This window comes from Dendrobates tinctorius, unplaced genomic scaffold (assembly GCF_039654945.1).
Source record: "Dendrobates tinctorius isolate UK_male_01 unplaced genomic scaffold, ASM3965494v1 ptg000224l, whole genome shotgun sequence".
In the NCBI taxonomy this organism is placed as follows: domain Eukaryota; kingdom Metazoa; phylum Chordata; class Amphibia; order Anura; family Dendrobatidae; genus Dendrobates; species Dendrobates tinctorius.
In genome coordinates this window covers 12,968,668-12,981,576 of record NW_027361891.1, presented here as the reverse complement: position 1 = coordinate 12,981,576, position 12,909 = coordinate 12,968,668, and the positions used below count along the sequence as shown (strand labels likewise).

General features: G+C 47.3%; 1 protein-coding gene across 3 annotated transcripts in view; it reads right to left on the bottom strand.

The window, feature by feature from the left end:
- The window catches only part of TMEM19 (transmembrane protein 19), a 101,280-nt gene that overhangs the window by 52,687 nt on the left and 35,684 nt on the right, over window positions 1–12,909 (bottom strand). For 2 of the 3 annotated variants that reach the window (XM_073555532.1, XM_073555533.1), the window contains exon 3: window positions 12,434–12,547. The exons of the other annotated variant lie outside the window; for it this stretch is intronic. In XM_073555532.1, coding sequence (XP_073411633.1) covers window positions 12,434–12,547 — 114 coding nt within the window. The remainder of the gene's footprint in view (window positions 1–12,433; window positions 12,548–12,909) is intronic. 3 annotated transcript variants of the gene reach the window in all.

Sequence of the window (12,909 nt, the reverse complement as noted above, 5' to 3'; positions counted from 1 at the left end):
TATGCCCCGGGAACACTGTGAACATGTTTGATCGCAGTGTGCCAGGGGTTATTGTGCCGGGAACGGTCCATGACCGTTCCGGTGTCAGCTGTGATAATCAGCTGACACCTGGCCGCGATCAGATCCCCCCGTGAGCGCAGCTAATTGCGTATGACCTACTATACCGTCCATGGGCATTAAGGCCCAGGGCATATGGACGGTATAGTAAGTCATATGTCAGAAAGGGGTTAAACAGCGGGTCTACTGTACTGTTATTAAGTACACAGTGAGCGGCAGGCTGCCCAAAAAGATGGACGCACCCCAATATCCCTTTGAAGAGATGTACAGGAGGGCCTGCTGAAAACAATGTTCCATTAGGAAATGGGTCTCCCATAGTCAGCGTCGGACTGGAGCACCTTGGTCCCACCAGAGAAAATCATTCTTGGGGCCCACTATGTAGCTACATAGAAATAAATACAAGACAACCAATTGTGTGGTAAAACACGCTAATATCAGGGTACAATATAAGGTAGTACACGTCTTAATTATGTAGCAGGGGTTGGGGGTAGAATCATAGAGGGGTAGCCCCCTCATAGAATATAATGTAGCCTCTCTCATAGATTATAATGTAGCCTCCCTCATAAAATATAATGCAAACCACATCAGAGTATAATGCAGCACCCCACAAAATATAATGCAACCCCCTCATAAGGTATACAGTCTGAGTCCCCACCATAGAATATAATGTAGCACCCTCATAGGGTATAATGCATCCCCCCTCATAGTATAATGCAGCACCAACACAGAATATAATGCAGCCTCCCTATAGAGTATACTGTAACCCCCTAATAGGGCATAATGCTGCCCCCTCATATAGTATGATGTAGCCCCCCCAGAATATAATGCAGCCCCCCCATAGAGTATACTGTAGCCCCCCCATAGAGTATGATGTAGCCCCCTGAGAATAATGCAGTCCCCATCAGAATATAATGTAGCACCCTCAAAGTATAATGCAGCCCCTCCCCACCCCCATCATTGCCTTCTCCCCCACCACCCCATCACTGCCCATTCCATCACCTCAATCATTGCCTCCTACCCACCATCATTGTCCATTTCATCACCTCCATCATTGCCTCCCCCCACCACCATCATTGTCCACCTCCATTATTGCCTCCCCCACCTCCATCATTGCCTCCCCACCAATCATTGCCCATCACCTCACCATTATTGCCCATTACTTCCATCATTGCCTCCCCCACCATCATTGCCCATCACATCCATCATTGCCCATTACCTCCATCATTGCCCATCACCTCCATCATTGCCTCCCCCACCATCATTGCCCATCACCTCCAGCATTGTCTCCCCCACTGCCATCATTGCCTCCCCCACCAATATCATTGCCCATCACCTCCATCATTGTTTCCCCCACCAATATCATTGCCCATCACCTTCATCATTGTCTCCCCCACTGCCACCATTGCCCATTACCTCCATCATTGCCTTCTCCCCCACCACTGCCCATTCTATCACCTCAATCATCGCCTCCTCCCCACCATCATTGTCCATTTCATAACCTCCATCATTGCCTCCCCCACCACCATCATTGCCTCTCCCACTGCCATCATTGCCCATCACCTCCATTATTGCCTCCCCCACCTCCATCATTGCCTCCCCACCAATCATTACCCATCACCTCACCATCATTGCCCATCACCTCCATCACTGCCTCCCCCACCGCCATCATTGCCCATTACCTCCATCATTGTCCATCACCTCCATCATTACCCATCACCTCCATCATTGCCTCCCCACCATCATCTCCATTACTGCCTCCCCCACCACCATCTTTGCCCATCACCTCCATTATTGCCTCCCCCACCAATATCATTTTCCATCACCTCTATCATTGTCTCCCCCACTGCCATCATTGCCCATCACCTCCATCATTGCTTCCCCCACCAATATCATTGCGCATCACCTCAATCATTGCCTCCCCCACTGCCATCATAGCCCATCACCTCCATCATTGCCTCCCACCACCAATATCATTGTCCATCCCCACCACCCCACTCACACACAGCACCGCATCACTCACACACACACAAAGCACCACATACACATGCAGACACACAGCATAACTCACCTCCCTGCAGCGCAGCACATCCCGGAAGCCTCTTTCTCTCTGATACAGCACGCTGGATGATGATGTCATGCAGCTGGGCTGTCAGACGGGAAACGCCCAGAAAGCAGGAAGCCGAGATGTGCTGCGGCTGCCGGGAGGTGAGTTGTGCTGTGTGTCTGCGGTGCTGTGTGTGTGAGTTTGAGAGACTGATGCGGTGCTGTGTGTGGTGCGGTGCTGGGGATGGGCTGCCCGCTATTAAAGAATGGTATTCACGCCTCTCCACGCCCATAGGGGCGTGGAGAAGCGTGAATATTCATTTCCCTTTAGCAGCGGGGACAGGAACTTGTCTCCCGCTGCTGCTAGCTGGCACAGGGCGGGCCCCCTTGACTCAGGGGCCCCATACCCACTGACTTGGGGGCCCTTCGAGCAGTGGGGGCCCTTGGCACTTGCTGGCCAGTATGCCAGCAGGCGTCAGTGCTTGGGCCACCGGAGAATCCTCGGGCTCTCCGGTGGGCCAGTCCGAGCCTGCCCGTAGTGTTAGCCTATGCAGTGAATGCAAGGGCTGCCAAAAATTTGGAGGAACTCCAATGCCCTTTGGAAGAGACATGGAGGAAATATTCTCATTAGAAAGGGAATATAAACCTTTAAAAAAAAATATTATGTGGGTGTTACATCATGGACCACGATCACCTTGGTGATATGGTGGTGGAGGATGAGGACAACAGCAAATGGCCAAAATCAGGAAGCGTATACCCACGTGTGGGTGTGAAGAGGTGCATGGGAAAAGACCTCCCAAAAATAAACACTGGACTTGAGTTTATGCCTAGGGATCTCTAAACCCACGGTAGCCAGTACCAAGAGGGACAGCTGAGATAGCGGGAGAGACATGGAACAGAAGGGTAACTGAGGAGACTGACAAACATCGTGGCACTAGGAACAGACATATGGAACAGAGCACAGGAGCAAAGCAGAGCATGTGCCAGGAGGCACAACAGAGCACCAGGCAGAGTACAGTGACAGAGCTTGTGCAAGGAGGCACAACAGAGCACCAGGCAGAGTACAGAGACTGAGCTTGTGCCAGGAGGCACGACAGAGTACAGACGCGGGTCTGGGTCACAGAAGCAGGAGCTCAAACAATAACCAGGCGCCACAGGAAAGAGGAAGCAGGTTCAAATAACCCCCACCTTACCCGGATAGGCTGCTGGGATTTCCGGGTCAGGATATCCAAGTGTATAAAGGACCTGGGAGGGGGCGTGGCCACCCGGGTCAGTGCATCCATGAAGATACAGGACCTTGGAGGAGGCGTGACCGCCCTCCAAGAGTGCCAGAACGCATGTGCTGAGTGCTGGAGCCTCCAGCAGTGCGGGGAGCACAGCAGGACCGAAGGACAAGAACGGAAGAGCGGGCACGGAGGTAACAGTGGCGCAACCAGGCGCAGGGGGAGAGCGGCCAGTGGTGGTAACAGCCTGTCAGCATTTTCAGTTGACAGGCGGATACACTTATCTGTTATAATTCCACCAGCGGCACTAAAAACCAACTGACAAAATGCTAGTGGCAGGGCAGGCCAGGACCTCCAATGTGTAGAGAGCCAGTTCATGCCACGTGTCCAGCTTGGATACCCAATAATTATAAGGCACAGAGGAATCACGGAGGACGTTGGCACGGTCTGCAAGGTACTCCCTCAGCATCTTCGCAAACTTTACACTCCTTGAGTACCCTGCACCTCAGGGCCTGTGTGATGGGAGGGTCTGAAAAAACTCTCACAGAACCTTGTCAGTGTTCCCCTGCCTCTGCTGGATTGGAGTTGTCTCTCTGTCACCTGTACTCCTTGGTTGTCCAATGAACTGTGACATCTGCCGCCAGCGTTTTTAGATGCAAAATTATTTAAAAAATTCCCAACAAGGGCCTACTGGTACTGCCCCATTTTAGTAGACCTGTCCGCCTCGGGAATAAGAGATAGAAAGTTCTCCTTGTACTTTGGGTCTAGAAGTGTCACCAAGCAGTAATGACTGTGACCCTAAATTTGGAGAACGCGAGGGTTACGGGAAAGGCAGCGGAACATATCAGTCTAGCGCGCACAGCTGAGTTTAACAGGCAAGACTTCTGTGTTCTCACCAAGAGGACGACTGACCATGCTCTACTCCTTTTCTTCTCTGTCCTCAGGCCATCCATGCTGAAGAGATGGTATGACAGTTATGCAGGTAGTACCGTCTATAGCGCATGAAATTAGCTCCTGTTCTTCCTCCACATTGTCACCCAATCCACGTTGTGAGGAAATGAGACTGGGCTGTGTGTAATCACCCTGTATGGTTCCTTGCTCCATCTCATCGTGCTCCGCCTGCAATGCATCCTCTTTGATTATGAGCAGAGAGCATTTCAGAACACTGAGAAGCGGGATTGTGACGCTAATCATTGCGTCATCGACGCTCACCATCTTGGTGGAGTCCTCAACATTTTGGAGGATGGTACATATGTCTAACATCCATGTCCACTCCTGAGGTCTTATGCGTGGAGTCTGAACTGAATACCGACGGCCTTGTTGATGCTAGTAGTCAACAACTGCCCTCTTCTGCTCACAAATCCTTCCCAACATCTGCAGTGTAGAGTTCCAACGCATGGGGACATCGCACACCAGTCAGTGAGCTGGAAGCTGCAAACACTGCTCAAGCACGACAAGGGCGGTGGAAGCTGTAGCTGACTTTCTAAAATGGGCACACAGGCAGCATACTTTGACAAGCAGATCTGGCAGGTCAGGGTAGGTTTTGAGAGACCGCTGAACTACCTCAGAGCCGCCACCAGGTTCCGGCCATAGTCACAGACGACCACGCCTGGCTGTAGGTTCAGCAGTGTCAGCCACAGATCTGCCTGCTCTTTCAGAGCTGTTCACAACTCTTCAGCATTGTGCGGTTTGTCACCTAAGCATATTAGCTTCAGCATAGCCTGTTGCCACTTGGCTGAGGCAGTGCTGCAGTGCTTCCAGCTTGTGACTGATGTGGTCATTTTGGAGATGAAGGCTCAAGAGGAAGAGGAGGTGCAAGAGTTGTAGACTGTGGGGGCAACCCTGATTAACCTAGGGCCTGCAATCCTCGAAGTCAGGAGGACGTGTTCCATCCCAAGGTATGACTGGGTCCCTGCTTCCACTTTATTAACCCAGTGTGCCGTCAGCGAGATGTACTGTCCCTGCCCACAAGCACATGTCCATGTGTCCGTGGTTAGGTGGATTTTCCCAGTAACTGCATTGTTGAGGGCACAGCTAATGTGGGACATGTGGTTGTGTAAAACGGGGACGCCACACTGGGAGAAATAGTGGCGGCTGGGGACCGAGTACCGAGGGACAGCCACCACCATAAGGTGGCGGAAAGCTTCAATCGCCATGAGCCTAAAAGGCAACATTTCAAGCGCAAGCAGTTGCAAAATGTGGGAATTTAGCAGTGTGGCCGGTGGGACGTTGGCTGTGTATTTGTGCTTGCGCCACAAGAACTGGGGTATGGACAACTGAACGTGCTTGCTGATGGTGCTAGTTGAGTGTGTGCAACGACAGGTGCAGGGCAGGAGGCATCTTCGCATGCACCATGGACAGGGGATTGGCTTGCATGCACAACAGCGGAAGAAGCAGTGGTGTCACCCACAGACACTGTTCCAGGACGCTGGCATTCGGCCCACAAAGTTGGGTGTTTTGCTGCTATGTGCCTGATCATGCTGGTGGTGGTCAAGCTGGTAGTTTTGCTACTTCTGCTGATGCTGGCCTGATGTGGTTCAGATTGCCTTTTTGGGGTTATCGCAGAGTCTTTAAAAAACACAACCAGACTCGGGAAGACCTAACAGTTGTACTGGCAACTTCCGCTGTGTTGGTGTTATGGGCAATGGTTGCCCGCCTTCTGTCTGCGGCAACAAAACTGCTTCTTCCTGCCTGTTGGGGTGCTATGCTTCCTTCCCACTGTGTGCTGCTGTCCTCGCTCTGCATGTCCTCCTGCCAGGTTGGGTTAGTTACTATATAATCCACCACCTCGTCTTCCACTTCTGCAAAATGGACCTCCTCCTGACTTTCTGGCAATTGTGTCTCATCATCGTCCACCTCTTGTGACACTTTCCCACCATTGCCTTCATGTAACCGTGGCTGCTCAAATATTTGGGCATCGCTACATGCGATTTCCTTTTGCCCCTCTTCAAGTGAACAGGGCGAGAGGCTCAAGTCTATAAATGGAAAAGTGAACAGCTCTTCGTAGTGTCAAAGTGTGTTATCAGTTGTCTCTGGGCACTCGGCATGGTGGCAGGAAGGAGGATCAGGATGAGGAATATGTGGTCCAGACTCACTGCTACTGAGACTTGGCTGTGTTGAGGACAGGGTGGTGGTGGTGGCAAAGTGACTGGAAGCATTAGCCGAAATCCAACCAACAACCTTTTGACACTGCTCTGGGTTTAATAGTGGTGTGCTAGGGTCCCCTAGTAATTGAGACAGGAAGGTCAGGCAAGAAGATGTGGTTGTTTGTTGTGGCATAATGTCAGCTTGCACATGGCCTCAGTCACTACATGCACCATCACGTCCAGTTCCCCGTCCCTTGTCATGCGCCTTGCCCATTTTAAGTTGAGGACAATATTTTCCACTTTCACTACAAATGGCTGAATTTGGAGCGAACCTATATGTGATCCGTGTGACAGACAAACCACAGAGTTAAATAGCTGGGCTGTAGGTAACTATTTTGAACAGCAAACTGGTGTTAATAACTTGGCTAACACTGCAAAAAAATTTAAATGGAGGCCAGAAATGGCAGAATTTTGAGTGCACTTATAAGTGATCCGTGTGACGGACAAAGCACAGTTTTAAATAGATGGATTTTTAGCGCTGTAATATGGAAAGGATCTTGCAGTGCCAACAAGCAAATGAAGCATAAAAACGGTGTTCTCTGGATTGCTTTTTAAGCAAATAATTAGGATTAAGAAAAAAAACAAAATTCCTGGCCTCCGATTCCTGGGGCTTTGTCTAGAAATATCTGTGAAAGTAGCAGCAGACAGAACTGGATTGGACCCTCTTGCTATATGTACTGCAGTCTGCCACATACACTGCCTGCCTGGCACCGATATCTATGCAGCTGGATTAGTCCTCAGAAGAACTTTTAGTTGAGATGGATATGTGTATAATATATTGTGGTATACCTACACTAACAAAGAAACAATCAAATCTCTCCCTAGCTGAGCAGCACCTCTCCCTACATTGCCTGATTTCGGTTTAGACTGTGACGAGCATAGCGGTGCCAGGTTTGATATAGACGCTGTGCGGCCAGCCAATCACTGTAATGCCACAACTAACATGGCTGCGGCATTACCGTGTGTGGCAAACAATCCCTGCATGTTCACTGGCTCTCTAAAGAGTGTCAAACATGCAGGGAGGGGACTAGAGCTCCCGCCGAGCAACCCCGGAAATACTCAGCGAGCTCCGGGTATCTCAAGAAGCGAGATGCTCAGACGAGTACCGAGTAGTGGCGAACATGCTCACTCATCACTATTCACAACACATAGACATGTGTTTTTTTCAAGCAGCAAGGTTCACAATACGTCTCTCACACGTTCACACGGATAATATCCGTGTGTCATCTGTATGACACGTACTGGCAGCTGGAAAAAACAGTACAGTTAGCGCTGTTCCCAGGCACTGCTTACAACTTGCTTGGTTTCCCTGGAATCAGCAAAACCAGGCGGCGCTGATGATAGTTGTAGTCAGTGCATTCAATAAATGACATGGTGTAACCCTCTATTTTTAATAACGAGCAAAGGCTCAACAGCAGCAGGCTGATATTAATAGGCTGGGAAGTGGCCATGGATATACGCTCCCCCCCTTCCCAGAGTAACACTACTAGCCCTTAGCCGCCCCAGAAATGGCGCATCTATTAGATGCGCCATTTCTGGTGCTTACCCTCGGTTCTTGCCGCTTGCCCTGGTGCGCTGGAAAGTGTGGTAATGTTATAAGTCTGGGAGGGAGCCAATATCCATGGAACCTTCCCAGCACGAAACTGTTTGTTTAACCTTTGATAGTAATTAAAAATAGGGGGAATCCCACTTTATTTTAAGGTACCCCCTTCTACTAACCAGTAAAGGCTACCCAGACAGCTGTGAGCTGTTATTAATAGGCCTGGAACTTTTATGGATATTGGCTCCTTCCTAGAATAATTACACCAGCCCCCAGCTGTATGCTTTTGCTCAGCTGGTTAATAAAAATGAGGGGGGCCCCCATTTTTTTCATTTATTAGGTAAATACATTAAGGAAATACATAAAAGTACACACGCAAAGCACTGATTATATATACAGGTGCTTCTCAAAGTTAGAACATCAAAAAGTTAATTTCAGTTCTTCAATACAAAAAGTGAAATTCATATTATATAGAGTCATTACAAACAGAGTAATCTGTTTAAAGTTTTTATTTCTGTTAATGATGAGGATTATGGTTTACAGCCAATGAAAACCCAAAAATAATTCTCAGTAAATTAGAATACTTTATAACACCAGCTTGAAAAATGATTTTAAAATCCAAAATGTTGGCCTACAGAAAAGTATGCTCAGAAAATGGACTGAATACTTGGTCGGGGCTCCTTTTGCAACATTTACTGCATCAATGCGGCGCGGCATAAAGGCAATCAGCCTGTGGCCACTGCTGAGGTGTTATGGAAGCCCAGGTTGCATTGAAAGCAGTCTTCAGCTCGTTTGCATTGTTGGGTCTAGTGTTTCTCGTCTTTCTCTTGACAATACCCCATAGATTCTCTATGGGGTTAAGGTCAGGCGAGTTTGCTGGCCAATCAAGCAAGGTGATACTGTTGTTTTTAAACCAGGTATTAGTACTTTTGGCAGTGTGGACAGGAGCCATGTCCTGCTGGAGAATGAAATTTCTATCTCCAAAAAGCTTGTCGGCAGAGGGAACCATGAAGTGCTGTAAAATATCCTGGTAGACGGCTGCGGTGACTTTGGTCTTGATAAAACACATTGGACCTACACGAGTAGGTGACATGGCTCCCCAAACCATCACTGATTGTGGAAACTTCACACTAGACCTCTAGCAGCTTTGGTTGTATGCCTCACCACTCTTCAGACTTCAGGTCCCAGACTCTGGGACCTTGATTTTCAAATTAAACGCAAAATTTACTTTCATCTGAAAACAACACCTTGGACCACTGCGCAACAGGCCAGTTCTTTTTCTCCTTGGCTCAGGTAAGGCCTCTTTCACACTTCCGTTTTTTACAATCAGTCACAATCCGCCAGGTTTTGAAAAAAAACGGATCCTCAATTTTTTTTTTGAGGATCCGTTGTTTTCCCATTGACTTGCATTAATGGCGGATTGTGACGGATTGATGTCCGTTGCATCCGTTTTTTGTGAGGATCCGCCAAAAGTTGCTGTCCGTCACCATCCTCAAAAATTTCAAAACGGAGCTTTTAACGTTTTTTTCTCTGGCGGATCCTGCAAACACTGATTTAACCCGAATTTCTTTCTGGGTGCCGGACAAAACAAAAAAAAAAAAAAAAAATCTCTCTCTCTCTCTCTCTCTCTCCCCGGCCAGCGATTCCTTTAAATTTCTTCATTTTCAGGATCCGTCTGAAAACGGATCCTGTGCCATCCGTTCACATCAGTTGAGAACGGATCCGCTTGTCCGCCTTTTTGGCGGATTATAACTGATGCAAAAAACTGAAGTGTGAAAGAGGCCTAAGACGCTTCTGGCATTGTCTATTGGTCATGAGTGTCTTGACACAAGGAATGCGACACTTGTAGCCCATGTCCTGGATACGTCTGTGTGTGGCGATTCTTGAAGCAATGACTCCAGCAGCAGACCACTCCTTGTGAATTTCCCCCTAATTTTTGAATGGCCTTTTCTTAATCTTTTCAAGGCTGCGATTATCCTGGTTGCTTGGGCACCTTTCTACCCAACTTTTTCCTTTCCCTCAACTTTACATTAATATGCTTGGATACAGCACTCTGAACATCCATCATCTTTAGCAATGACCTTTTGTGGCTTACCCTCCTTGTGGAGTGTGTCAATGACTGCCTTCTGGACATCTGTCAAGTCAGCAGTCTGATTGTGGAGCCTACTGAAACAGACTAAGGGAAGTTTTTAAATGCTTAGGAAGCCTTTGCAAGTGCTTCTTATTATTCTAATTTACTGAGATAATGACTTTTTGGGGTTTTCATTTGCTGTAAGCCATATTCATCAACATTAACAGAAATAAACACTTGAAATAGATCACTCTGTAATGACTCTATATGAGTTTCACTTTTTGTATTGAAGAACTGAAATTAATTATCTTTTTGATGATATTCTAAATTTGTGAGAAGCAACTATCTCATTGACATATATCTATTATATATCTCTCTAATCATCCTTCTCTATCTATGCACATTTAACACCTAAACATCGGTCATTTGTATTCTTCATTCTATTCCAGTACTTGTCACACTGACAGTAGACACAGACATACATATGCCGCACAGACAGTGTCATATGGATGGCACACAGACACGCAAGTATCGGACATTTGAAGGGGGCCTAATACAAAAAACCTGGGAAATAAAACAATAAAAGCAACTAAGGGTGCTTTCACATTGCATTCCATATTCCCGTCAGGGCATATGTCAGACCCCGCCGCTGCAAAATGGGATCCGGACGCATGCACCGACGGGGCCAATAGACTATAATGGTGACGGTAGAGCGAACATGAACTCAACTGTGCACTTTTTTCGAAAGTGTGCATCTACAGGAGTTGGACACTCAAAGTAGACTGCGCCTTGAGTGTCCGGCTCCTGTAGTCTTACAATCCTGAAAAAAAGAGCACGGCAGGGTTCACGGTATCTCAGCCATCACCATTACAATCTATTGGCTCAATCAGCGCATGCATCCAGACCCCGCTTTGCAGTGGGGAGGGGGGTGGTCAGACGTATGCCCTGACGAGGACACAGAACACAATGTGAAAGCACCCTTACTGGAGTACAAGATCATAAAATGACAGGAAAAGCCAACAGGCTATCGAACAAGACTAAGTTGACTAACAGCCAGTTATGTGCCAGTCTGTGTTACGGGCACACTAGTCAGCACAACTAGCCGAGGCAAAAGAGATTAAGACGACTTATACCTTATACATAAGAGTCTGCTGTGTAAAGAATCTTTCGCCCTCTTACAACCATCTGTTTTTTTTACTCTAACATTTGAGGTATACCTGCAGTGTGACCTGTAAATTCAAGCATGTGTGGGCTTGGTTTTGTCTTTCAGAACATGTGCACACAGCCTAAAACTAGTTATACACATGTGAGAGCTTTGTTTGCCAGAAGACCTCTCCCCCAAACAACATGCGACTGTTACCCTGGGTAGATCAGTCATGTGTTTTCAGAGCTGAGAAAAAAAGAAAGCGCACCTCCCGGAAAATTAAAGGGTCGGCTGATTATTATATTTCCCAACATTATCTCTTTTGGGAGAGTAGGGAGGCCCCCATAGACATACACAGCAGACAGACATCCAGTACAACCTATATCTTATCTAATCCTTATATAGGCCTCCACTGATGAGGGAGGAACCATAAAGAAATCCAATTCTTAAACGGGTTGTTCAATTACTGGACAACTTCTCAAATGAAACAAGGACCCGTTCAAAAGAAAAGTAGCTTAAGTTCACCTCCCAGGCCAGTGCCCTGTCTGCTCGAACTCACTGCAGACAATCAATGGGTGGTAGTGAGCTGTAGCACTCACACTTCCCTCGTGCAAAATTAGGATGTCATTGGGAGGTGTGAGCACTGCCACCCATTAGTGGTAAATGACTGGCTGCAGCTTTCATATGTGAAAACAATGTCATGCAAGTGCTAGAAGATTAATCTGGGAGGAGGTGAGTATAAGCCATTTTTATTTCTAATGGGGCCCAGATTTGTTTAAAAGTGTTGCCCAGTGCAAATGGAGAAGTCTGCAGTTACTCTGTGTTACTGCAGACTTATGAATCCCCCCCAGTGCACGTTCTGTGCGCTGCGAGGATTTGTCATTTTCAGAGCCGGGACTGGAAAGTATACAAATGTATGGGTCGAGGCCGCACCCACTAGACTGGTTCTGGCTCGGAGCATATATATAACGCATACGTAGCTGAAGGTCACAGTACAGAAACTGACAAATCCTTTCAGCGCATAGTGCATGCGCTGGGGAAGGGGATTCACAAGTCATACAGAGCGCCTGCAGACATATCAATGTGGACCAACCAAATTCCTATAAGAAGGATTTGTCCAAGTGTTGGACAACCCCTTTAAATGTGCCGTAAAATAAAAGCCAAGTGCACAATATCTCGAACATGATACACAAAATATGGAAAACATACCTCCTAGAGCACCACTGCTATCCAAGCTCTTCTTTTTCATGCCATGAGAAACGATAACAATTGGAATTACTACAGAAAGCAGCCAACGCCAAGGAGATATGGGACGCAGAGTGCCTAGTAAAATAAATTCAGAAAGCCAATGTATATTACTATTTTTGTGACTTTTAACACACACATATATACAGCGCCTTGCGAAAGTATTCGGCTCCCTGAAATTTTTCCCACATATCATGCTTCAAACATAAAGATACCAAATGTAAATTTTTGGTGAAGAATCAACAAGTGAGACACAATTGTAAAGTTGAATGAAATTTATTGGTTATTTTAAATTTTTGAGGAAATTCAAAAACTGAAAAGTGGGGCGTGCAATATTATTCGGCCCCTTTATTTTCAGTGCAGCAAACTCACTACAGAAGTTCATTGTGGGTCTCTGAATGATCCAATGTTGTCCTAAAAGGCTAATGATGATAAATTGT